Source organism: Anser brachyrhynchus (genome assembly GCF_964034855.1).
Source record: "Anser brachyrhynchus genome assembly, chromosome: 20".
Taxonomy (NCBI): domain Eukaryota; kingdom Metazoa; phylum Chordata; class Aves; order Anseriformes; family Anatidae; genus Anser; species Anser brachyrhynchus.
This window is the reverse complement of record NC_137713.1, coordinates 2,361,818-2,387,009: the sequence shown is the minus strand read 5'-3', so window position 1 is coordinate 2,387,009 and position 25,192 is coordinate 2,361,818. Positions and strand designations below refer to the sequence as shown.

The 25,192-nt window shown below is 54.0% G+C and overlaps 3 protein-coding genes and 1 long non-coding RNA gene across 22 annotated transcripts in view; 3 read left to right on the top strand and 1 right to left on the bottom strand.

Moving 5' to 3' along the window:
- The window catches only part of LOC308181013 (uncharacterized protein), a 163,073-nt gene extending 161,146 nt beyond the window's left edge, over positions 1–1,927 (top strand). For all 8 annotated transcript variants that reach the window (XR_013941274.1, XR_013941275.1, XR_013941276.1 and 5 more), the window contains one exon: positions 794–1,927. The gene's annotated coding sequence lies outside the window, so the exon portion shown is untranslated. The remainder of the gene's footprint in view (positions 1–793) is intronic.
- On the bottom strand, positions 1,145–21,560 carry LOC308181014. 4 transcript variants are annotated; one of them, XR_013941288.1, is made up of 3 exons: positions 21,453–21,560; positions 20,768–21,416; positions 1,145–2,293 (listed from the first exon to the last, which is right to left on the bottom strand). It is a non-coding gene; the product is annotated as an uncharacterized lncRNA (long non-coding RNA). The 4 variants fall into 4 exon arrangements; XR_013941289.1 differs by lacking the exon at positions 21,453–21,560 and having other exon boundaries at positions 1,145–2,290; positions 20,768–20,844; XR_013941290.1 differs by lacking the exons at positions 20,768–21,416; positions 21,453–21,560 and adding an exon at positions 7,199–7,288 and having other exon boundaries at positions 1,145–2,290.
- LHX1 (LIM homeobox 1) lies at positions 7,577–13,682 on the top strand. 5 transcript variants are annotated; one of them, XM_080563555.1, is made up of 5 exons: positions 7,697–8,643; positions 9,511–9,737; positions 9,891–10,168; positions 10,316–10,481; positions 10,721–13,682. In XM_080563555.1, the coding sequence occupies exons 1-5, from the start codon at positions 8,474–8,476 to the stop codon at positions 11,044–11,046; spliced, it is 1,167 nt and encodes a 388-aa protein (XP_080419681.1). In that variant the 5' UTR covers positions 7,697–8,473; the 3' UTR covers positions 11,047–13,682. The 5 variants fall into 5 exon arrangements, with proteins under 5 accessions (XP_080419682.1, XP_080419679.1, XP_080419678.1 ...); XM_080563554.1 differs by having other exon boundaries at positions 7,701–8,643; positions 10,667–13,682; XM_080563556.1 differs by lacking the exon at positions 7,697–8,643 and adding an exon at positions 7,577–7,680 and having other exon boundaries at positions 9,511–10,168; positions 10,667–13,682.
- Positions 20,256–25,192, top strand: part of AATF (apoptosis antagonizing transcription factor) — a 52,923-nt gene continuing 47,986 nt past the window's right edge. The window contains exons 1-4 of one of the 5 annotated variants that reach the window (XM_080563545.1): positions 20,256–20,733; positions 23,312–23,500; positions 24,114–24,530; positions 25,044–25,181. In XM_080563545.1, coding sequence (XP_080419671.1) covers positions 20,649–20,733; positions 23,312–23,500; positions 24,114–24,530; positions 25,044–25,181 — 829 coding nt within the window. In that variant the 5' untranslated portion in view covers positions 20,256–20,648. The remainder of the gene's footprint in view (positions 20,734–23,311; positions 23,501–24,113; positions 24,531–25,043; positions 25,182–25,192) is intronic. The other 4 variants (XM_080563543.1, XM_080563544.1, XM_080563546.1 and 1 more) reach the window with 4 other exon arrangements.

The window sequence follows — 25,192 nt, the reverse complement described above, 5'->3', positions numbered from 1 at the left end:
AGCGCGCACGCTGCGGCTCAGTGCCCTGGGAGGCTGCGGCAGCCCTGGGGGGAGCTCGGCCATGGGATTTCCCCGGGACCAGGGCCTTTGCTGCTCGTTCTCAAGCTGCTGTGCAGGGCCCCGAATGCAGGCTGTCCCCAGCCGTGTCCCACGACTCGTGCAGGTACTGCCACGTGCCGGCTGGCACAGCCTCGTGGTGGCGGAGCTAGCTCTGGAGGTATGGAAACACTTTTCCCTCTTCGTTTTTAAAGCTAAGCAAGTATCTTGTATATGAACGTACTTGAATTCAAATATGGGAATGAAAAGCACATTGTTGTTTGGAAATGGACTTTCCCTCCCTGTATAATATTAATCTGGGGGATTAAAAACTACGGTAGGAAAGCATCTTTTGGGGCACACAGCCCTGACCCCTTCCTCAGGCCCTGCCCGGTCCTGCAGCAGGGGCTCGGCGGTGCGGCCGCTCGTGCCCCCAGACGGGGCTGGGAAGTGCCGCTGCCCCCGTCCCCGGTGGGTGCACAGGAAGGATTTGTGTCGAATTAACACCGGGTCGGTTTTGTGTGAAGCTGTCGTGTGAGAGGGCAGAGCAGAAATGCAAGGTGCGTCCATCGGCACGCAGCCGCCTCCCCGGCCCCTGATTTCCCCCGGGGCACCCAGGCACCGCGGAGCGGGGCTGCGGGCGCTGCGGGCTGACCCCGCTGAGGTAGCAGGAGCACTTTGCTTCACAAGCTGGGGAGCACATTCTCTGTTTTTTGGTTTTGGTGAGTTTTTTTTTTTTTTTTTTTTTTTTCAACAGAATTGACAACAGAGAACAGACGACATTTGGTGTCGGTTCAGGTTGGCCTAGGCATGTGCAATACCTCCAGGACTCCACATAATCCTTGCAGAGCTCAGGACGAGGGCGAATGCCCAAGCTCCGTCACAGGCCCAATGCCATCCCCTGGGGGGCCTCTGGCTGGCCACGGGCTAGGACAAGGGCAATGGATTTTGATGGTGAGGGTGCTGGGTGGAACAAGTGCTGACCCTGGTAATCACCCGCCTGGCACTGCAAGTCTCAGTGAGGAATTTCGGTGTGGGAGGACGAGGAGGCCCATCCTGCTGGGTAACTTGCTCGATCCGCGAACGTATGTGGAATAAATGTGCCAGATTTTAAAAATGGGTTTTGTTTATTAGCACACCCTTAAGGAAATAAATCATACATCATTAGGAGTGATGTCTTCTCACCAGCCATCGTCGTTATTATTAGCACGCTTATCTAATAGCCATGCGAGTTTCTTTCTGCCATTTATTCAGGAATCTTAAAGACTTTACAAATATTAACTAATTAGAGCAATGAAGATTTTATTTCAACAGCTAGAAAAACACATTGGTGGGAAATACTGCAGACTCAGAATTTCTGGGCCCGGACATCTCTGCACGTTCGGATGTGATGGTTGGGGTTGGATGCCTCAGCCTCTGCTCCCTGCAGCCGTCCTCAGCCGCGGGTGCAGAGATGCAATGAGAGCACGCAGGGACCTGGCCGATGGAAGCACTCCGTCCCGGCACCGCACGAGTGACAAACCCAGTGGCAAGCCGTGAGAGGTCGTTTGTCAGGGGAGCAGCGGGGTCGGGCTGGTTCTGTTCACGCGGCCCCGCGTGTTCCTGCTCCTGCGAGCAGCTGGCGTGCGAAGCTCAACACCCGCTGCCAGGAGCTGCACAAACATCTCGGGTGCCGAACAGGAAAAGGGCCAGTTTGGGCTGGGGCATAACAAAGCGGGGTGTGAGCAGCCTTTCACACTACATTTTTGCCACTTTGGAATGGAAATGCCACCGTGGGACGGCGCCTGCGGGACAGGCAGTGCGAGACGGCCCCACCGGGCTCAGCCCTGCAGCAGCCCCGCAAGGCATCAGGGCCAGGGGCTGGATGTGGTTTGCCCTCAAGGTAGGGAAGGGAGCAGAAAGCGGCGCAGCCGGTGGGTGCAGCGCATCCGAGCGGGAGCTGGGAGAGGCAGGGTGTGCCCGTACCACTGCGGGGTGACCCCACAGAGCTGCTCCCAGCCCGCACCCTGCTCCCCGTGCCCTTACCTCTCACCAGCCCGGCTGTGCCGTGTGTGACAATGACACGAGGAATTAATTTTAGAACAATTCGAGGTTTTCAAAGGCAGTTTATGAACGTAGAAGCTTGGTCCTCGGCAAGGCTGGGGAGTGGCTGTGCCCTGCACAAGGGGCTCATCCTGTGGCGTGGCCGTGGCACACAGGACAGCAGAGCATCCTTGGGCAGGGCCCTCATGGGAACTGAGCTGTCCCTTGGCTTCTGCTGGAAAAATTAGCTGAAATTAGTGAAATTTCACACGCTAGGACAAATGGGTCTGGTGTTTTGCATCTTGAGGGCTGTATGTTGATGAGGTTCAGAGTAGTGGGACTGTGGCTGCGCATGCCATGGCCTTGCTAGTGCTGAGATAAGCCGCATATGCGTACAGCTGAACTTGGCACATCGCTTCTGGCTGTGCAGTGAGACAACATCACAGTTTTGAAGTGTGCATTTTTTGGTAAAATCACGCGTTTGGCCACATCTTACCGCAACGCTCCAGTTTCATGCCAGTGCAGCGGTGACCCTATAGGAATCAGACGCCCAATTAGGAGTTCGGGTGTCATGAGCGGTGCGGGACTGAGCGGTGTTAACGAGCTCTGTCTGGGGCGTGCCGGTGACCCCTCTGATCGCCCCCCCGCAGCCCCTGCCCCTGCCCGGGCTCCACCTGTGACGCCTGGGGCCGGGCAGCCGGGGGCTGCGTGCGGTCGGGCGGGAGGGGGCTCCCTGGCCAGAGCCTCCCCATCCCATCAGCCTTGAAACGAAGCCTCTCCAAACGCGGCGTGACATAGGATATTGTATAGGAACGCGGCATCAAATTACGGAACCTATATATAGAAGATGATTAATCAGAGGCCGGGGCTAAGCAGGCGGATACAAACACCGCCCGGGGCCGGGCTCCTTTCCGCGAGCAGCCGGGGGAGCTGGGCTGCGGGGCTCGGGATGGGGACGGGGACCGGGACAGGGCTGGGGCTGCTCCTGCACCCGCCGCAGGTAGGCAGGGGGCAGCGGCGCCCCGCCGGCGGTGCAGACGCGTCGTCCCCGCGTGTTACCGGGACAGCCGATTTGCTGCGTCCCAGCCCTTGCTGGGCAGCCCGAGGCCACCTTCTGCTGGCGCCCCCCCGGCCCCGCGCCGGGCACCCCCCATCTCCGGTACCGCGGCTGCGGGGACCCGACGCCGGCCCCGGCCCCGAGCGGCGGCAGGAGCGGGGCCGGGAGCCTGGGGGGGCCCCGGGGCCGGCCGAGCCCGGTGCCCCCGGTGGGACCCGGCCCGCTGCCGGGGACACTCGGTGATGGGGAGCAGGGAGCGACACGGCCCCGCCGAGCCTGGAGAGACGAGACCATCCCGGGGTACCGAAACGATTAATTCCCTAATGAACTGCACCTTGCTTTGCTGTGTTTTTTTTCTCTCCTTTTTTTTCTTTTTCTTTTTTTTTTTTGGTTACCTCGCGGCCGCCCCGCAGCCGGGGCTCGCTGCGAGCCGGGGGCGAGGAGCGGGGGGCGCGCTGCTGGCGGCCGTCGCTTGCCGTAAGGTGAATTTCAGCCAGAAGTCAAACGCTAAAATAGGTGGGGAGAGCGGCGGCGGTGGGAGCGCTGCGGGAGTAATGGCCTCGGGCTTCCGAGCCCTGAACTCAACGTGCCGAGGAAATCCCCGGGGTCACAGAGCGGGAGAAGCGCTGCAGCACGGGGCGAGGGATTTTACCTCCGCGGAAAGTCGCCGACAACGCACCGCTCGCAGCCGGGGCGGCCCCCGGACCCCCGGACCCCGGACCCCCGGTCCCCGGCCCCGAGGGGCAGCGCCGGGGGCGCGCACGGAGCTGCGGGCGCGCCCCGAGGGGCCCCGGCGCCGGGAGCCGCTGCTCCGCCGGGAGAACGGCCCCGAGCCGCCGCTCCCCGCTCCGGCCCGTCCTTCCCTTCCTTCCCTTCCTTCCCTTCCTTCCCTTCCCTTCTTCCCTTCCACCGCCTTCTCCCCGCCGGGCTGACCACGCGGCTGAATTTATGAAGAGCGATGTTTTAGCAGAAATCCCCCCGAGTCTCCCATCAGCCCTAAATCCCCAGCCTGCTCTCCCTGGGAGACCTCATGACACAGAGCATGCCAAAACAGCTTCGTTTTGCCTATGCATTAGCAATCTATTTTACCTTTTTGACATCTCTCACACATAAAACCGTAAGAGAGAAATAAAATATCTGTCTCTGGGCGAAAATAAAGCTTTGCCTCCCTCCTGATCTATAGGATATAAAATAAAGCCATGGCTTTGATAGTGGCTTTTCCTTATACCGGAGTTGCTTTTGCACACACGGAGACAATGAAGATGGATGAGCTGGGATCGGGGCGTCCTCCTGGGGTTTGTTTCACCCTCTTTTTTTATGGTCTCCCCCTCCCCGTCCCCGCCACCTCTTTACTTTTCTCTTTCTTTTCTCTTTTATTCGCCTTTTAGCTGCCCTTTCTCCGTCCGGCAGCCCGCACAAGCCCGCTCAGCTGCCGCCCGCCCGCTCCCCGGCCCCGCGGCACCGCCGGGACCCGCCGGGGCTCGGGACGCGCTCCGGGGGCTCGGGACCCGTTCCCGGGGCTCAGGACCCGTTCCCGGGGCTCGGTCCCCAGCCGTCCCCGGCAGCTCTCGCTGAGACGCGCACACGCCGGGTCTGTAATTATTTATTGCCCGTGTTTGCCATAAGCGGTGCGGGAGCCTCGGGCGGCCCCGGCACCGGCAGCGGCGTGCGGAGGGGTCAGAGCCCGACGGGAAGGGGCCGGAGCGGAGCGGGGCGGCCGGGCCGCCTTTGCCCTCGGCAGCGAGCCGGCACGGCGGGGTAGAGGGGGAACTCTCCGGGAGGAGCACCCCTCGGTTGGAGCACCCCTCGGTTGGAGCACCCCTGGGGAGGAGCACCCCTCGGTTGGAGCACCCCTCGGTTGGAGCACCCCTCGGTTGGAGCACCCCTCGTTAGGAGCACCCCCTCGGCTGAAACGCCTCTGCCGGGCTCCCTCCAGCAGACCCAGCGCAGCCACGGAGCCTGCCCAGCGCCGGGCCGCTGGCACGGGGCCGCTACACGGCGGAAGGAAGCCGCCCTGCGATGCCTCCGGGTCCGCGTAGCGCCGCGGCCGCTGTTGCTGGCACCGGACAGAGCCGCCGGGTCCGGCCCCGCTGTTGCGGGGGGGCGGCCGGGGCCGTGCCGGGGGTGCCCGGAGCCCCCGCGGGGACCGGGAGGCCGCAGCCTGGCGTCGCCGGGCTCTCGCTGCCCGTGCCCGGCTCGGGCGTTTTTAAACGAAGGAAAAATTCGATATAAAATAAAACCAAAAAAAAAAAGGAGGGGAGGAGGCCGGGTGCCGCCGGGCAGTTCGCCGGTTCCCCCCCCCCCCCCCGCCCCGAGCCGCCTCCGCCGCTCCCCGCGCCGGCCCCAGGAAGTTTCTCCGCGGCTCCGCTCGGGGGAAAATCGCGGCGGGACCCGGGCGGGGGGGGCCGGGACAGGCCGCAGGGCGCCCCCCGAACAGCCCCCCCCGGGCCGTCCCGTGACCGAGCGCTGCGGGCGGCGCGCACCGGGCGATGGGGACGGGAACGGCGGCGAGAAAATGCGAGTCCCAGCTGGCTGAAGGCGACTTTTTTTCCTCCGCGTGAGATTTAAAATAAATTCTTTTTTTTTTTTTAATATTTATTTTTTAATTTCGCCTTTTTTTTCCCCGGTCGAAGGGGACCGGGGGGTGGGGGGGGCGCTCCGTTCCCAAACACCCCGGCTGCGGCCCGGGGCGGCTCCCCGAACATAACGGGGGGATAACGCAAGGAAGGAAGCGAAGCAGCTGCCGGGACGCGCCCCCGAGGCGTCCCCGCCGGCGGGTGCGTGCCCCCCGGGGAGGTTTGGAGCCGCTGGAAGCAGCGCCGGGGGTTTCGCCGCTCCTCGGGGGGGGCTCGGGCGGGGGCCGCCGCCGGGGCCCCCGTGGGGCCGGGCAGGGAGCGGGACCCCGCGGGGGCTGCGGGGAGCCCGGGCTGGGGGCAGCGGCGTGTGCCCGGAGCTGGAGGGGCCGGGGCCGCCCAGCTGCTTGCGGGGCCGCCTGGGGAAACGGGGGGGGGGGGGGGAGACAAAAAAATAATAAAAAAAAGGCGCTGTGAAAGCAGCCCCGGCGCTTGATGGACGGGAGCCGCTCATCGCCTCTGCCGCATTCAGCCCTGCCGCCGCCGCATGTCCCCGGGGGCCCGCACTCAGAGGGGGGAGGTCCCCGGGCAGCAGCGGGCAGCTGGCGCCGGCCGGGGCGGGTGCGGGACCCCCCCTGTGCCGAGCACGGAGCGCCCCAAAGGCGGCCCGGGGCTCCCCCGGTCCCGCTGGGCGGCGGGGGCAAGGCCGGGCTGCGGCCGGGCAGGGCCGGGGCGCCCCGACGGGGCGCTGAGGGCCGGGGGGCACCGGGGGGCCGCGGGGCAGCCCCGGTAACGGAGCGGCCGGGCCCGGGGCCCGCAGGCTCCGCGTCCCCGTCCCCGCCCCGAGCCAGGCCGGGGCTGCGGGCAGGGCACGGGGCCGCAGCTCCGCTCCCGGCACCGGGCGGCGATTCCCTGGCTTCGGTTTCCGCCCGGTTCTCCCCGTCTTTTGCTCCCCGTCCCCGAGGACGAGGAGGACGCCGGTGAAGGCGCACCCGGGGGGCTGCGGGCCGCGGGCCGTGCTTGCGGCGCTCCGCAGCTCCCGGGCCGCTGGACCCCGCCGCTCCCCGGCAGCCACCGGGCAGCAGCGGCCGGACCGGGCCGGGCCGGGGGCCGCGGGGGGGTTGCGGTGACAGCCCCGGGGGGCGGCGGCAACGCGCGGCGGCAGCGATCGCGTCCCTCCCGGCGGCTGCCCCGGGAGCGGCGGCAATGGGCGAGGGGTTCCGGGCGGCGGAACAGAGTACCGGTACCGGGCCCCCCCCCGAACCCCTGGGGCACGTCGGGGCACCGCGGCCCGGCCCTCCCATCACCACCATCCCCATCCTCCTCCTCCTCCTCCTCTTCCTCCTCCCGGGACAGGCGGCTCCCGGTGCCGCCCCGCACCCTCCACACCGGGCTCTGCGCACCGGGCGGGCTCCGGCCCCACCGACGGAGCGGAGCGGAGACGGGGCGCCGGTACCGAGCGAGCCGCCCCGTCGCCGCACCTCCCGCGCCCCGCCACACCCCGACCTACCCCACGCAGCGCGTCCCGGGCCTCCGCGCGGGCCGGGCCGGGCCGGGCCGGGCCGGGCGGTGTCGGTGTCGGCGCAGCCCCCCGCGCCCTCGCGGCTCTCTATAAAGGGCCGCGGACGCCCCGTCCGGTGGTGGCGGCGGCGCGGGGCGGGGGGGGGGGGGGGGGGGCGGCGGCGGCGGGAGGCGGCGATTGGCCGCGGCGCGCGGTGACGTGTGCGCGCGGTGCATAAGGCGCGGCCGGGGGCTGCCGGGAACATGCAGAGCGCCCTGCGCGGCCGGACGGCGCGGGCAGCGGGCAGCGGGCAGCGGGCAGCGGGCAGCGCCCTCCCCTCCGCGCCCCGCCGCTCCCGGCCCCGGCCCCGCCGCTGCTGCTGCCGCCGCCGCCGCCCCCCGGCCCGCCCCGCCCCGCCGGGAGGCGCCCCTCAGCCGGCGGCGCCGGGAGATGCCGGCTCGGCGGGGACGCCGCGGGTAGCGCGGGGGCAGGTAGGAGCCGAGCAGCCGCGGCCGGTGCCGGTGCCGCCGCCGCCACGTCGAGGGAGCGCGGCGGAGGGCGAGGAGCCGCGCTCGCAGCGCACCCACGGCCGCCCGGGCTCCCCCCCCCCCCGCCCCCCCCCCGCCCCCCATCCCCGGGCCATGTCGCCGCGGCGGCAGCCGGCGTCCGTCTGACCGCTGTCGGGTCCCGATGTCCTGCTTTTGTTTTTCGGTTTTTCCTTTTTTTTTTTTCCTTTTTTTCCTTTTTTCTTTTTTTTTTTTTCGCCTCCTTTGATTTCTCGTTGGGAAAAGCAGATGCACTTTGACTCCTGACTGCTCTACCTCAGACCTGAGAAAAACTCATCACTCGCTTTTCGGCGTTTTTTTTTTTTTTTTTTGCTTTTTGTTTTTTCAATTATTGTATTTTTAATTTTTTTCGTGAGCGCCGACCTCTCCAGTCGTTGCTGTTTTACTGTCACTTCTTGTCGCTCTGCCGCTGTTGGTAGCGGCCGGGATTCTGCGGTTGCGTCGAAGCGCTGGTCTCTCTCCTCGGGCAGTGGGTGGTTTCTCCTGTGTCTCCCTCCTAGGACACCCGAACGAAGATTTTTTATTTATTTATTTTTTCTTCCTCCCTTTCTATTTTTTCTCCTCCACTTCTCCAAGGCTTTTAAAACAAACGCACGCACACACACACAAAGCAAACCTACGCCGGTGTTGTCGCCTTTTATATTTTTTTTCATTTTGAAATTTTTTGCCTGACACCTGGGAAACCAATACCCCCCACTCTCAGAAATAACCAAAGACAATGGTTCACTGTGCGGGCTGCAAAAGGCCAATCTTGGACCGGTTTTTGTTGAATGTACTGGACAGGGCTTGGCATGTGAAGTGTGTTCAGTGCTGTGAATGTAAATGCAATTTGACAGAGAAATGCTTTTCGCGAGAAGGCAAGCTTTACTGCAAAAACGACTTCTTTCGGTAAGTACCGGCCCCCGGCCCGGGGCCGCAGCTCCTTCCCAGCCCATCCTTCATCCTCCTCCCCCCGCCGGTGCCGCTCGGGGGGCTCGGGCCCGTCGGGGGCCGCGGGGCTCGCCCCGGCCGCGCCTCGGGATGGCCGCGGCTGCCCCGGCCGCGCCTCGGGATGCCCGCGGCTGCCCCGGCCGTTCCGAGCCGGGCCCGGCAGCGCGGAGCGGGGCGACCCCGGCCGCGCGTCCCGGGGCCCCCCGGCGGGGCCGCGGCCGTGAGCGCGGCTGCCCGGGGCCGGAGCCCGGCTCCCGGAGCCCCGGCTCGGGGCCCTCTCGCCCGGCCGCGGGTCCCGGCCGCGGCGGCTCCGCGCGGGGCTCAGGGCCGGCGGCCCCGGGGCCGAGGCCGGCTGCCGGGGAGGGCCGGGCCCGGCCGCCGTCACGCCGAAAGCGGCCCCGGGCGCGCCCTCGAGCAGCGCCCGCGGCCCCGCGCCCCGGCCGGGCCGGGCTTTCGGCGCCGTGTTCGTTGGGGTGCGGGACGCGGACAGCGCGGCCCCGGCGCCCAGTGCATCCTCCAGCAGCTTGTGCTCCGGCCACGTCAGTTCTTTTGTTTTGGGTCGGTTTGTCTTTTTTTTTGTTGTGTTCTTTTTTTATTATCATTATTATTTTTATTCTTCTTCTTTTTTTTTTTTTTCCAAGATATAATTCAGGGAGATATTCGTTAGGAAGGGAGAACGCTGGGGAGGGATGGGTTTTTGTTTTTGTTTTGTTTTTGTTTTGTTTTTGTTTTGTTTTTGTTTTGTTTTTGTTTTGTTTTTGTTTTGTTTTTGTTTTGTTTTTGTTTTGGTGCCCCCCTCGCCCACCGCCGCCGCTCTCCCCGCAGGTGTTTCGGGACCAAGTGCGCGGGCTGTGCCCAGGGCATCTCCCCCAGCGACCTGGTCCGCAGGGCGCGGAGCAAAGTGTTCCACTTGAACTGTTTTACGTGTATGATGTGTAACAAGCAGCTCTCCACCGGCGAGGAGCTTTATATCATAGACGAAAACAAGTTTGTCTGCAAAGAAGATTACCTAAATAACAGCAATACTGCCAAAGAAAACAGCCTGCATTCAGGTGAGGGAGCGCGGGCGGCGGGGCCGGGAGCCGGGGCTCTGCTTTCCTTCTCCTCCTCCCCTTTTCCTTCTCCTCCTTTTCCTCCTCTCTGCCGCTGGATGGGGGAGCTCCGGCCGGGGCCGAGCGTGACCCCCCGCGTTTGCTGTCGCGCAGCCACCACCGGCAGTGACCCCAGCCTGTCCCCGGACTCCCAAGACCCTTCCCAGGACGACGCCAAGGACTCGGAGAGCGCCAACGTCTCCGACAAGGAGACGGGCAGCAACGAAAACGACGACCAGAACCTGGGGGCCAAGCGGCGGGGCCCCCGCACCACCATCAAAGCCAAACAGCTAGAGACTCTGAAGGCCGCCTTCGCGGCCACCCCCAAACCCACGCGGCACATCAGGGAGCAGCTGGCGCAGGAGACCGGCCTCAACATGCGGGTCATCCAGGTACCGGGCGGGGCGGGGGGGGGCGCCCGGGGCTGCGGGCCGAGGGGGGGGGGAGGCGGGCGGGCGGGCACCGTTCGCGTCCCGCCCCGTCGGGGCTCGGCGGGCCCGGGGCAGCCGGTGACCGGCCCTCGTCCGCCGCCCGGGCAGGTGTGGTTCCAGAACCGGCGCTCCAAGGAGCGGCGCATGAAGCAGCTGAGCGCGCTGGGCGCCCGCCGGCACGCCTTCTTCCGCAGCCCGCGCAGGATGCGGCCGCTGGTGGACCGGCTGGAGCCCGGGGAGCTCATCCCCAACGGGCCCTTCTCCTTCTACGGAGGTGGGTAGCGCCGCCCTTCGCGCCCCCCCCCCCCTCCCCGGGGCCGGGACCCCCCCACCCCACCCCAGCCCGGCCGGGGGCTCTGCAGGACCTGGGGGGGGGTCCCCGGGCCTGGCCCCGAACGAGGCGGGGGAAGCGCTGCGCGCCCGGGCGTCACCTTCCCTCCGTGTCCGCTTGCCCGCTAGATTACCAGAGCGAGTACTACGGCCCTGGAAGCAATTACGATTTCTTCCCGCAAGGACCTCCCTCCTCGCAAGCTCAGACGCCGGTGGAGCTGCCGTTCGTGCCCTCCTCGGGGCCGCCGGGCACGCCGCTGGGCGCCCTGGAGCACCCCCTGCCCGGCCACCACCCGTCCAGCGAGGCGCAGCGCTTCCCCGACATCATGGCCCACCCGCCCGGAGACTCGCCCAGCCCCGAACCCAACCTGCCCGGGTCCTTGCACTCCATGTCCGCGGAAGTTTTTGGCCCCAGTCCTCCGTTTTCCTCGCTATCCGTCAACGGTGGTGCTAACTACGGCAATCACTTGTCACATCCACCCGAAATGAACGAGGCGGCCGTGTGGTAGCTTTAAAACGGACTGGGTCTTAAGTAAGTGATGAGCATCTAGTCTGCTTATTGTTTCGGTGTACAGAAATGAATAAATATACCGTCTCTCCCGCCCTAAGACAATGTGACCTTGGGAACGAACTGAAGGCAAACGGCTCCAAGGCAAGCTTTGCTCTAGACCAGGACAATCTGCCTCTGTACGGTTGTAACAGACAAACAGACGAGGGGACTCTTTTTGTACCACTGACAAAGGAACTGGTGAAGCTGTACAGTAAAGTGCTGCCATACCGTAGGATGGCGTAAGTCTGATTACCCTGTTGGATGTCATCCCAAGAGCCACAATCCTTAGAAACTTCTCGTTTAAAAAACACTGATTGAATGAAGGAAAGGTCAAAGAAAAGGGGGAAAAAAAAAAAAAGCTTCAAGAACTCTAGCGTTCCCGGTTAAGGATGGTTCTGGCATTATGAATTTGTTTGTTAATTTTTGTCTCTCAGAAAGTTCGACAGCAAGAAACTCTTTTTAGCTTCAGCCATTTCAGCCTGCTGAATATCAGGTGGGACAACTTTCTTTTTTCCTTTTTTTTTTTTTTTTGTTCTTGTTTTCCAAAATAACAAATGCTAAATGTTAAGCCCTCAGCACCAACTCTTCTACCTTCACAAAGCTACACATACAAAACCTCCTCATCATAGCAAAGGTCACCAACCAGACCTCTAACGAAAATGACTTGAAAAACAAACAAACAAAAAGTATTCTACCTTCACAGAGAGAGAAAAGCTAAACAAAAAGACTCTATTGAACTAAAAAACAGTCAACTGTTTACGTCTAATGTTAAATTCAGGAGTTCAATGTTTTACTAATAAATCCTGTTTTAGAACCTCTTGTTCAAAAGCAAAATATTTTGAGCAACCAACCAAAATAGTTCATTTTCTTTTCTGTAGATGTTATAACAGATTGCAGGGCTTGTGGTTCACTGTGCTAGTTTGTAAAAGGTGTTGTTTACAGAAGGCAAAGAAAAAACCCACGAAACCCAGACAGTTGCCAAATAAAGTAAATATATAGCACAAATACTGTAAGGTGCTTTGCACCAGCAACCCGAGAAGGTGTTTAAAAAGTGTTACAAGGTTAAAAAAACAAACAAACATCTTTGCTAATTTTTAGTCCTGTTGAACATTCATGGAATTGTTAATATGACTTATATAGACCCACACAGGTTTTATTTTTGTGTCTTTAAAATAAAAGTCCAAAATATTTAAATTTTATGGTCAAATATGCAGTCAACAGCTGCTACTTTTTTCTTTATATATTAAATTTCTCATATGTCTTTTATTGTTCTAATAAACCTAAGCTTGTGTGACCTCCAGTGCATATTAGACCATTCACTGTATGAAAGAAAACATGTTGGATAAAATTTGTGCGTTTTTAATAAAATTAGAAAATCTGATGTTTAGATAACTTGTGTTTCATTTGATGTTTTAAGCATTTTTAAATGGATTCTTTTTTGAGTAAAATAGCCCTGAAAAAGAGAGTGATCTGCTATACTGATAATCCTGTCCAGCTGTTTTGTTTTGGTAGAAGTCTAAACCCTGCTGCCAATGCAGATCACAGGTATCGGTAGTTACAGCCTTTCTTTACGTCTGCAGGCTCAGTTGGTAAAGTACAAATAAAACACTACTCTATACGTTAAGTTGTAAAATTGGAATCTAATCAAATTGTTAAATACATTAGCTTATCCCTGGTTTATGCTGAGAGAAAATGTACTCTTAATGTGCATTTTATGCATAAACAAAAATGTTTTCTGAATGTCAAAAACTCGCAAATATGTGTTTTTTACTTGACCTATTTTGAGATAAATTAATTCTCCAAAGGTAATTTTTTTTCCTAATTAGATGGTATGGAAAGTAGCATAACCTCAAGGTCCTGAAAGTAATTTTAATCCTTTTTTTTTTCTTTTGAGCTGAGTCAATTGTTTAATAGTGTTTGGTATGAGTGAAGTTCTCTAAAGGGCAGGGGGGGAAAATGTTTTGCTTTGCACTAGATATGTGCTGATTTTCTGGGAGAAAAAAAAAAATTTGAAACATTGTGGAACGAGAGATTTAATGTTTTTATTACAAATTATTGCAGAGTCCCAAATATTCAGCTCCTCTGAAGTCTCACTGATTCCAAGAGGATTGTGAGTTGTGTTAGAAGCGAAGGGTTGGGTTCAGTTCTGAAAAGTCACGAGTTGTTTAAATGTTTTCCACCTGCTGAGATAATAGAATGGGATGAACCATAATTGCATATTTTCCTTCATCTTTTGACTAGTTGTGATTCTGTCTGGCTTCTTTTTTATTTTATGTAGACACAGAAATTTACTCTAAAACACAGGCTTCTACATTCTCAGCAATTCAATTATTTATCTCTTTGGACTGAGGGGGAAAAAATCGAAATGCTTTAAAGTTGTACAATTTGTATTTTTCAGTGGTGATTTTTTAATTTTTGTTCACAACTTGGTTTCCATGCCCAGCAGAGGGGCCATCTGGATGAAGCAATAGTTCACTTTAAACACAAAATGTCTTATATAATAATATAAAGATAAAAACTATCTGCAAGGGATCTGTTAGTGTTTCTAAAAAATAAGTAATAATCGTGCTTTATTAAATACAGGGGAGACTTCTTAAACCCGTGGGCTCTGTGTCTAACTCATTTATTTGTCTTTTATACTGTTGCTATTTTTTTTGCCTCTGTTTTGCATTTATATGAGCAAAGTAATGGGTGATCTGTTTATTACAAACTTTTATTTATCTGGGCAAATGCTATTTATAAATACTGCTATTTGCGCTTCTGCTCTGTGCTGCTGTTTTATTGTTGAATCAATTATTTTAAATGAGAATTTCACTGAATAGGCTTATTTTGTAGAAATCATGTCTGCCAAATAACTCTTCCCTTTCCCTTTCCCTTTCCCTTTCCCTTTCCCTTTCCCTTTCCCTTTCCCTTTCCCTTTCCCTTTCCCTTTCCCTTTCCCTTTCCCTTTCCCTTTCCCTTTCCCTTTCCCTTTCCCTTTCCCTTTCCCTTTCCCTGGTTCAGTGTAGGTCACTGGTTTATAAAAGGGACCGAGGAGAGCCTGCCTTTTCTCAAAGCTCCTGCTGCCTTTCCTAGGAATTTTGCCCACCGTAAGGAGTAAGCACAGGAGCCGTTCCCATGCTTAAAGCCAAGCAGGATCCAGTCTGGAGGCCCCAGCACTTTGCAGATTTGAATTCTGTGCTCTTCAGAGCAAGCTCGGGGTTTCTGAAGACCCTAATCCAGCAACAATTGCACAGTCAAAACTCCTTTTGAAATCATTGTTGCGTTGGGTTCTTGTAAGTCCTTGTTTACAAGAGCATTTCCATTGACTTCAGTAGCATTACTCGGGTGAATAGCGGTCTGCAGGAGAAGGCCCTCTGAAAACATGTGCTGCGTGGATGGGTTTTACATGCGTATGCTAATAACTGCAGAAACGTGGCCGTGACATGTATGTAACTGTGCATATGTGCAACGTATTTTCAAAAGTGTTTTTAGAATTGCTCTCTTCTGGTCTTTTCTTCCTGGGCTGCTCCTGGTCTCGGTGACCTTCACCTTGTTGCTGTATCCCAGCAGAAAGTGCAGTCGGATGACGTTAAGCCCCGCGCAGCCCCGCTCTGTTCGCCCGCTTTTCGGTGGCCTCGATGGAGTTAGCCGGGGGAGCGGTGCGTGCCCTCCTGGTGCGGACAAGGGAGCTGTTTTTAAATGTTCAAGACTGAAGATTTTGCAAATCCCATGTGTAAGGCCGTTTACTAGGAAAAAAAAGGTACACAGGAGATATTGTAAGTATTATTCATATCGAGCTAATCTATGCAGGGGAGATATTTTAAGGATAATAAAAGCGTCTTTACAATGCTGCGAGTTTCCAGCATTTGAACAACTCTGCTTTTGGCTCACATCGGCTGCGTGCTGCGTTCCACCGTGCTCTCATTGTGTGGCACTCCTCTGCCGTTTCCTTTCTTCTTCAGTCATTTCCATTATCTATTTACTCAGGCCGTTGCTTGGGGAATGGTAGGGGATTTGTAAAGATCTGTATCCCAAGAGTAAGAATGTACTTAAATTATGATTTGTAGACAAATGATGTATATTATTTTAATATGTGTATGTGTACCCAGATGCTGAGTGACGGGTACATGATACAAATCTATAAATAAATATAATTTAAAAATATCACTGGTGATTTACATACTTTTGCTATTCTAGGAAGTGGCAAATAACGTAGTGTCCTCTCAGGAAAAATGCCTTTTGCCGTGGTTGGGAGTTTTTCCCCGAACAAGAATGTTGTATTTAAGCCTTGCATGTTCGTGCAGCATTAAATATAAGCAACTGCAGTATTGCTTTCTGTCCCTAAGCCAGTATGCAGACTAGTATTTACGTTCACATACGTTAAGCTTAAAACAATTGATCCGTATCCTTGAGCTCTGCCTGCGCTGCTGAGCCAGGGACGGGGAGGTAGCAGGGAGCAGTGCAGGTGAAGCCGGAGCAGGTTCTGGAAGGTCTTTTATTTGTCTGCCATTGTGCTGCGGGGCTCCGCGTTCCTGATGGCAACAAAACGTTCCTGAAGTTCTAACTGAAATTAGTGGCACCGCTAAAAATACGTTTCGGTTATGAAGCCGTCTGTGATTGCTATTCTTCTTCTGTTGCTTTTTAAACAGTATTTGTGTTGCTTTTAGTTATGGACCATGAAGTCAGGCTTACAAAGCTGAGCTGCTCGTTGTCTGGAGAGTTTTTCATTCATTAATCCCAGTAAACCCAGCAGTATAACGTAGAAATGGAAGAGTAAACGTGGCCGTACAGTTATCTGGCCTTCACATTAGTAAATATTTATCCTTGAAATTACTGTGACTGGCATCGTAAGGGTACTCTTAGGATGACTGATTTTCTGCGGGGCGTACCACTTTGCGCGTGGAATCGCAGGGCTGGATGCATGTGGCTGTTCTCACTGTGTTCTCACTTTCTGTTTCTCAGAGAATACCCCTTGGCCCTCCACTTGATGCTCCTTGGGGATAAGGGGCGCAGTTGGTATCTCTCAAGTCTTCTGTTACGGGCTGCCTTGAAATTCAGGAATATCTTTGTTTTGATCACATCTGGAGCACTGTTTGGGCAGCGTTTTTGGCAGCCCTAAGAATTAGATTTTTTCTGTTTGGTTTCGGTACAAGCGTGCTTCCTGCAGAATGGGAGCCTTTGAAGAGGCTGATGGTATCTCAGTTCTGAGGAATGACTGGTTAGCTCTGTTCATCTCAGGAGCCCAGGCTTGCAGGACAGGTCTACTGTGATTTTGTTGGAAGGTCTGCATGTGGCGTGAGGATCGTCATGCAACACAGACTGGAAATGGAAGCTGGAAAAACATCCCCACTGACTTCTATAGAAACGCAGTCTAACACATGCCGAGGTGTTCCGGTGAATTGTTGAGAGTGAACCTTACGATAAAAAGTACCTTGTGTGATTGAGCTTAGCATGTCGGGAGGAGCTGGTGCGCTCTCTTTTTTTTTTGTGCACTGCACGTGTGGTTTGCTCTGTGAGGTTTTTGTGGAGGAAAAATGGATTTTTGCTCTGTCTAAAAAGGTTTTCTTCCAGTTTTTCAGTTGTCTCTGTGTGGCCTTGATGCTAGAAGCATCTTTAGTCATATTTTATTCAGATAAACTATATTCATTACAATTTTGGATGTAAGAACAATTAGGAGTTGATTAAATCTTGAAAATAATTGTATTTTTTGAATGAGCGACAGGTTAGGAATATCAGAAATACCGAAGTAAATATAAATAACATTAATAAATTAATTAAAAAATATAGATAAATATTTATAGCGAGATAATTTTTTATAAACATCTAAATTTCCTGTAATCTAATTTCTTTTACTTGTTAGGTTTTGTGTGTGTTCTTTCCTGCTTTCCCCCATCTTCTTTCTGTTAAGTTTTTTTTCTTTTTTCACTGAGAAATTGTGTTGCTGATTTAAAAAGAAAATCTTAAAATGAAATAGTATGGCTAAAATGAAAAAGGTCAGCTTGGAAAATTACATTTGCTTGGCAAAATGTTGGAAAGATAAGCTCAGCTCTGGCTTGTAGCTATTTTTGGACAGTGCGCAGTCCTCTGTATGTGGGTCAAATTCTGCTGTTGATAATGCAATTCAATTAAATTCAGTAGACGCCACTCCGGTGCGTGTAATTCTCGTGGCTCTCTATGGGAATCCTGCCACAGATTGCTGCCTGCAGACTGCAGCCCAACTTGCTCCCACCACTCTGCTCGCCAAGGTAAGAACCAAACGCCGAGTGCCACTGCACGCAGGTTACACAGTAAATTATTCAGTGCTGTTGCCTGAATGGCTCCGCATGTCCAACACGTTTCCTTGTTTCTGTATTTAAGAAATGCTCTGAAAAGATGGATTTGTATTAATAACCTGTAATTATACAGACACACCAGTATGATATGGTCTTTCACTTCCAAAGCTACCATCTAATCTGACAATTTCCTAAAAGATGACAAGCGCCACAAATCCACAGGAGCAAAAGAAGCTGAGTGTGAGAAATTAAAAATACTTTTCTGTAGCACAGACTATTCAAAATTCCCTTGTTTATCTGTTATGTGTTTAGGGTGTTATTTCCATTTTAGCAAATAAGCATGTAAATAAAAAGTAAAATTAAGAGGGAAAATGCCAAAGAAATTATGTCAGTTAATTTGATGGCTTCTGCTTATAGTTTATAAACAGGCAGAGGGTTTTACGGAACGTACTGTCATGCATAAAAAGGCTTTCATGATTGTCTTAAATTAAAATGTATTGATATCATTTTTGTACAAATATTCTCCCACACGGTTATGAATCCAAACCACAGCAGCATGGTTTGAGGGCATGTGAACCAGAAATTAAAACCGAGTCTGAGAGTCTGATTTAATTACCCTGCTAAGTGAAAGGCAAAAGGGAGAGAATAAACTGTAAAGAAGGAGCCTGTGTTGGTGAAATATTTTAACAATCCATGACTTTAATACAGTGGATTTTGTTTGATGTTGTTTTATGCCGAGTGAATCTCCTTATCAGAAATTTTAGATGAACAGCTCCTGCAGCCTTTTGACTGCTGATGAATGGAGCTCTTAGGTAACGTGAGCAAGCGCCAGCATGCGAATAGGCCCGGGGGTCAGAGCCTCCTCCGGTCCTCCCCGCTCCGCAGCAGCGCAGGGGAAGGTGCACGCGATGCCCGCTGCTGATCACAGCGTGATTTTTTCCCCTCTTCACGCTCATTTTGCACCGGGGTGAATGGCTGATGCACGGCAGAAAAAACAGGTCCATCAGATTTGACAGGATCCCTCGTGTTTACAGTCGTATGCAAATTTTGCTGGGTTGGGGATTTATTCTGAACAATTGTCCCGTTAATCTCATTGAGTAAAATTCTGATTTCACCAAAATGAGCAACAAAAAAAATCTGTTGACTTCAAAATGCCAAATTTTTGCTTTTTTACTTAAAAGAACTCAAGCGACTCACTATGTATCTTTTATGAATTATACTGGGCATGTTCTATTTAACCACCACTAAAAGCTTCCTCCCTTTATTGATGGGGCTATCTATTATTTGCTAGGTTAGGGTAGAAAACATCCCTTTTTCTCTGTAAAGTGCAGAGGTTTGAAAATGAAATTATGCGTGGGGCTATTTAAAGACATTCTTTGGGTGGATACTTCCAAGTAACTGTTCAGGTAAGCACTTGTTTCTGCTACTTAGTTTTCTATAGATTTATTTCTCCGGCCTCCTCCCTTTGTTTATAATGGCGTCTTTTACTCTGGAAACAAAATATCTGTGAACTTGAAGAAAAAACTAGAAGCAAAGCCAGCAAAGATGCACCATGTACTTCTGTTTTGGAAAACTGTCAGTAACAAATGTGACAGCAGCGCTTAATTTCACATCGCTGAAGCAATGGCAAACCCACACAATATATAACACAGAGCATTATACCTGTCAGTCACACCATGATAAAATAAATACGAATAAAATTGAAATAAAATGAAATACTTAACCACATACAATCCCAAGGGTTTTGTTTGCAATAAAAAACGTGCGTTTTCAGTGAACATTAGTTTTTTATATAAATCGAACTGCTGCATCTTCATAGTTTTCACAGTTTTCACAATCAGAGGATACTTGGGAGGGGGAAAGGGGTGTGTGCTTTTTCTCGTTGTTGTTTTGATTTCCCCCAGTCTTCCTCTACCTTGGTGCCTCTCAGTGCTCCCAGCCCCAGCTGAAGTTGGCAGGTAGCAGAGCACTGCCGGGGCTGCAGGAGGAAGTGGTAATTAATGATATTCCTCTGCCCTCTGTAGGACAACCGGCTGCACTGAACGCTCCTGCTTCGGGGAAATAAAGCTGCGGCCTGGAGTAACGGAGAAACGTGCGCCACTGCCACTGCTGCCTGGCTCTGTGCGTTTCTGCATTCTAATTAGAATGCATGTCTGGATTAATTTTTATAGCATTCAAAAGCAGATAAGCAGCGGGGAAGAGTCTTGTGTTGACACGAAGGGGATGAGCAAGCAAAGCAGCCTACTCAATTCAGCTCTGAGCCAGGGCTCGAGCCAGTTCCCGGCTGAAGTTTGCAGCTTGCTGCTGTCACTCTCACAGGCACAGCCCAAGTGCCAGCCGTGCAGTGCCCAAATGCCGGAGTCCAACCTGACCGCCTCAAGTTGTTTGTTCATTTTGGGACGTGAAATCTAGTTCCTGCATCCACAACTCCAGTTTGAGATGTTGATTTGGGTCTGTGCCAACCTCACAAAATTACCATTCACAAATCGCAGGTCTCATCTTGTGTTTTGGGGCCACCTCACCCCCACAAAGCCGCCAGGAGACACTGGAAACAGGCAAAACCAGGAGGGTCTGGGACTGGTGTAGATGTGGTGCGGGGACCCGCCCGCCACGGCTAGGCCGAGGGGCAGCGCCTGCCTTTTAGATGTCACGTTTGTGACAGGGACACTGGCTTAAACAGGGACCGCAGCGTATTTACCACATGGGACATGAACTGAATTAATTCACTCTATGCAGTTAGCAGTACTAAAACAACAAGTGCAATGTTGATTAAAAATATATAAAAAAAAATAATTAAAAAGGAATATTTTGCATTATGTAACACGACTACGCTTTTAAGCAGCTAATCACCATTATTGTGCCTTTCGGCTCCAGAGCACTTGGCAAATACTACTTCTCCCGCCTCAGACCGATACGACGACCACCATTACTCCCATTGTAGCGACGGGCAGAACGGGAGAAGCACGAGCCGTGCGGCGCAGCACACCCGCACACCCCCAGCGCCCCTGGGCTTGCTTGGGGGGGGCTCGGGCGTTAGATGCGTTCGTTTTTTGTGCTGACAATTTCTGCCCGAACCACCCCGCGTCTCCTAACGCAGACATTTGTCAGCTGAGGGGCGGGACGGGAGGCCCGGGGCCCGGCACGGGAACGAGCCTCGGCCTCCGTGTGGTGAGGCCGGGGGTCCCGGCCCGGCCCCGCCGCCTCACGGTGCCCGGCCCCGGCCCCGCGGCCGCCCCGCCTCAGCTCCGCTCCGCCCCGCCGCCCGCCTCCCTCCCTCCCTCCCTGCCTCCCTCCCGCCCGCGAGAAGATGGCGGCGCCCTTGGCGCAGCAGCTGGAGGAGCTGCTCAACCCCCGGCCCAGCCTCCGCGACCCCGAGGACGACGCGGAGGAAGGTGGGGGGGTGGGGGGGAGAGGACGGTTCGGTACCTGCGGGGATGCGGCGGGGTGGAACGGGCCGGAACGGGCTGGCACGGGACGGGACGGGGCCGCACGTGGCGCCTCAGCCGGCCGGGGGGGGGTGGCCGGGGGCTCGGCCCCGGAGCTGCCCCGCGGTCCCCGCTGCTCCCCTCGGTCTCCTCCGGCCGCGGCGGGGGAGGTCGGCGCTCCCCCTGCGCCCCCCCGGCGCGGGGCGTCCCGCAGCACGCGGGGCTCGGGCGGCGCCACCCGGCGGCACCGGGGGGCACTCAGGGAGCGGGGGCACCTCGGGGATCGGGCCCGGGGCCACCTCGGGGATCGGGCCCGGGACCACCTCGGGGATCGGGGTTACCTCACGGATCAAGTTTACCTCAGGGATTGGGCCCGGGATCACTTCAAGGAACTGTGATTACCTCAGGGATTGGGGTTACCTCAGGGATCAGGGTTACCACAGGGATCGGGGTTACCTCAGGGATCAAGTTTATCTCAGGGATTGGGCCCGGGATCACTTCAAGGAACTGTGATTACCTCAGGGATCGGGGTTACCACAGGGATCGGGGTTACCTCAGGGATCAAGTTTATCTCAGGGATTGGGCCCGGGATCACTTCAAGGAACTGTGATTACCTCAGGGATCGGGGTTACCTCAGGGATCAAGTTTACCTCAGGGATCAAGTTTACCTCAGGGATCAAGTTTACCTCAGGGATCGGGCCCGGGGTCACCCCAAGGGACTAGGATTACCTCGGAGATCGGGGTAACTTCAGGGACCGGGGTCACCCCAGCGCCCAAGTTACCTCAGGGCAGCCACAGCGTGGGCTCCTGCCACAGGCTGCGACAGGCCAGGGAGCGGATCCTGCCGGAAACTTCCAGGATAAGAGGCAAAAAGGAGCCGCGCTGGGGCTGATCTTCCTCCTGGTAGTCCACCATAAACGTCCGTGGCTGGAGGCAGGCGTGGGCAGCGTGGCACAGCCTGGGGCTTTCCTGGGGCTGTGGGTGCGAGGCGCTGCTGTGAGCGATGGAAGCAGCGAGATTCACTGCTGGAAGTAGCAAGTTCGCCATCGCGCACTGACATATGCTGGCTTCAGGAGGTACTAGGCACCAGTCCTGGTGAGCATTGTGCCAGCTAGCCTCGTTCGTCTGCACAGGTGTATGAGATAGCACTGGTGTCTTCTGAGATAAGCAACATCGCAGTTACTGTTGAGGAAATGGATGTAGCCAGCAGAGACGTCCTCCTGTTTTTAATAATTATGACTTATTTTCAGACTTTAGCATAGCCCGAGACATCCGGAACAGTATGCAGAGTGCTACAGGACAGACCGCATCTGCCCCTCTTGCCCAGATGTTCCTTGGTGCTGAGCATCTTGCCAGCCGCTGGTAGCTGGAGTGGCTGTTGAGGCCAGAGCTTGTTGCCTTGCTTATGAGCAGATTTTTTTGCCCCCCTCCCCTGCCCCAAGCAAACGCTATATGGGAGGCATTAACATTTGCAAACAGGCATTAATAGAGCACTTAGCGATGTTCAGCCACTTGGATCGCTCAATTGGTTGAACAAAGCTAACCCTGTAATTTTGCATACGGGGTGTCTTGCACATGAATGAAAATAAGAAAGGAATATGGTGTGATGAGTTCTTTTTGCTGGACTACTCCATTCCTGTGTCCGAGGGAAGTTGGGTATGAAAGAGAGTAGTAATCACAGGGAGATTATTTTCTCTGCTAAGCCGTTCTAACATGGTTACATATTTATGTGACTCAGATATATAACAAGAGGCCAAAGTGCATCAGAATTGCAGTTTTCCTCTTTGAATCTGTGAGCGTGGGGTGAACGAAGGCATTCCAGCTTCGCTGAGATCTCCACCTGGAGGACCATGCTTTTCATGAGACCCCCCATTAAGTTCAGGGGTCTGTGGAAGGGCTTGGGTAGCCTTTGCTTGTCTAGTGCTTCTTGTGGATTCTCTGAAATGAAGAGAGGCAGGTTATGAGTATAGGCAATGTTAATTAAAAAAAAAAAAAGCATTTGTTAACAAATACTCATCTCTGTACTGCAGGTGAACCCCCTGGTACCAAACCTGTATATAGAGAAGTCCAGAGTAAAGAGAGGGAGACTGGAATTGGCCAGTTCCTGTAACATCTCCTGTCCTGCTGCAAAGGTTAACCTGGCAGTGGAAGGTGGAGAACACCTATGGCAACATAGAAGTTGCAGGATGTTTCCTGCAAAACGGCCTTGGAGCTGTCTGGTTCTTAAGTATTACCTTACTCAGTAGTTTCTAGACAGCAGTGGTCCTGATCTCCATGAAACCCAGCTTCGAGGCTTTTTTTCTGCCTTTGATTCCTCAGCAACCTTTCCTACTTTGCAGAGAGTTAGTGTGCTGACTTCCCTTCCCCAGGCAGAAAAGCCCAACTCCTGTGTGGGGCTGTGTTGCCATCCAGCTCATCTTTGCACCATATTTTTGTTGGTGACGAGTTTTCTGCAGAAGAGGATGGCTTCTTTCTGCAACTACTTTTTCCAGTTTGAAATTCAGTTCAGTTTAGACAGCCTCCTTTTTTTTTTTTTTCCCTACAGCTACAGTTGCTAAAGTGATTGACAAATTTGAGGATGAAACTGCAGATGACATTTTACCTGTTGGTAACATACGGAAAAAAGCTTCAGCCTCTCTCTTAGAAGCTGATAAAAGGTACAGTGGAAAAGCTACGTCTCGCAAAGCCTTGCAAGAGGAACTCTGGGGAGATGCTCTGTCTGAAGAAGAACCTGGTAAGAAATCTCATTTCTTTCCCCTTTTCACTGAACTACTCAGAATTTGATGCTAGCATGTTACACTGAGTTAGTGCTGTCTGAACCGAGATGATGAACTTTAGATCCCCGTTACAGGGCACTAAGCAGGTACAATTAAGTTGGGGACCTTCTTGAAGTGCCTTCCTGAAATTCAGGCCGTGTTTTTTGGCGTGAGGGAAAGGGAGATCCCAGAAAAAAGGTCCACTTCCTCAGACTGAGGGAGGACCGTGAGCAAGTGTAAGGTGAGGCTCAGCTGGCGCACTGTCTGAACGTTGTGTGGAGGACAGAAAGTATCTACAGATTCTCTAAAGACGCACACAGCAAATCCTGGCTGCCTTGTTGGCTTATTATGTCGGTGTTTCGTGGGAAAGGCCATCAGCTAGGGCATGGGTGTACTGATCATTGCTACAGAAAATGAGAGCTAAGACCTTTCTGTGGATGTGGCCTTGTGTTTCCGTTAACTAGTCAACGCAAAAAGTAGAACGGAGCACGGAGCTCAGAGCTCAAACCAGTAGCCGCTGATGGTGCATGCTGCAAAACGACAGATTTTGCTGTTAAGTAAATAACTTCTTTTTTCTCTTTTAATTAATAGCTGAAGAAGCATTAGATGAATGGTACAGTGGCAGTGAAGACGCAGAAGACAATGGCAGCTTAGGCAGTGAAACAAAGGAGAAGCTCAGCAGTGCTGGCAGTGACCAGGAGGATGACTTGGAAGATGATGAAGAGAGTGATCCATCTGCCAAGGTCAAGGCACCGAAGTTCAGTTTCCAGAATATCATGGACTTTGAGAAATTTACAGAGGGGATGGATGATGTAGGAAACAGTGAAGAGGAAGATGAGGATGATGCCAGCATGGAAGAAGGAAGTGATGAGGAGGAACATGAGGGTGAAAACCACAGCGATATAAAAGACACCAAAGAGAACGAGGATGATGGGGGCGTGATGACGTTCTCGAAAGGACGAGAGACTGAAGAAGTAGAAAAAGGAAAAGCGGTGAAGAATCAGCTAGGTTTGTGCATGTTTGCTGTGTGTTGGGGCACGACTTTCACCTTGCTGACGCTGTAGAAGCTGTCCGTGTTAGGAGCCACTTCAGCACGTTAACATGCTGTTAGCGTACTGCGTGTGCATGCTGCTGCAGCCTCAGTCATTTGCGAATGTTCCGCCAAATGCGCTGTGCAAACTGGTGTCACTGCTCATACAAAATCTAATGTTGTGAAGTGTGTTTATCTACTGGCTTAATTGAGACAGAACTAAATACACTTGTGGTATGGACGGGGACTTCCTACGCTGCTAGTGCTGTGCTGTGGTGCAGATACTGCTGCTCTTTCTCTTTGGAGCGTAGTGCTGGGTGCAGTTTCTGCTGATAGATTCTATCAAACCACCAACCTCCATTTGCAGGTTGACCTTTTAACTGGGGAAGCAAAGAGATGATTTTTTGTGATTCACAGAGTTGCAGGATTGTCGAATGGTGAAGGAGCAAGTGCTTTGGCTCACTAAATAATTGTTTTGTTTTCTCCTGAAGCGCTGTGGGATCAGCTACTGGAAGGGAGGATCAAGATGCAGAAGGCGCTCGTAACAGTCAACCGTCTTCCACAGCCAGATACTTTCCCAATCTTCAGGAAGGAAGGTGGACAGGAATTTGACAATGCTGTTGAGAACTGTAAGAATTCT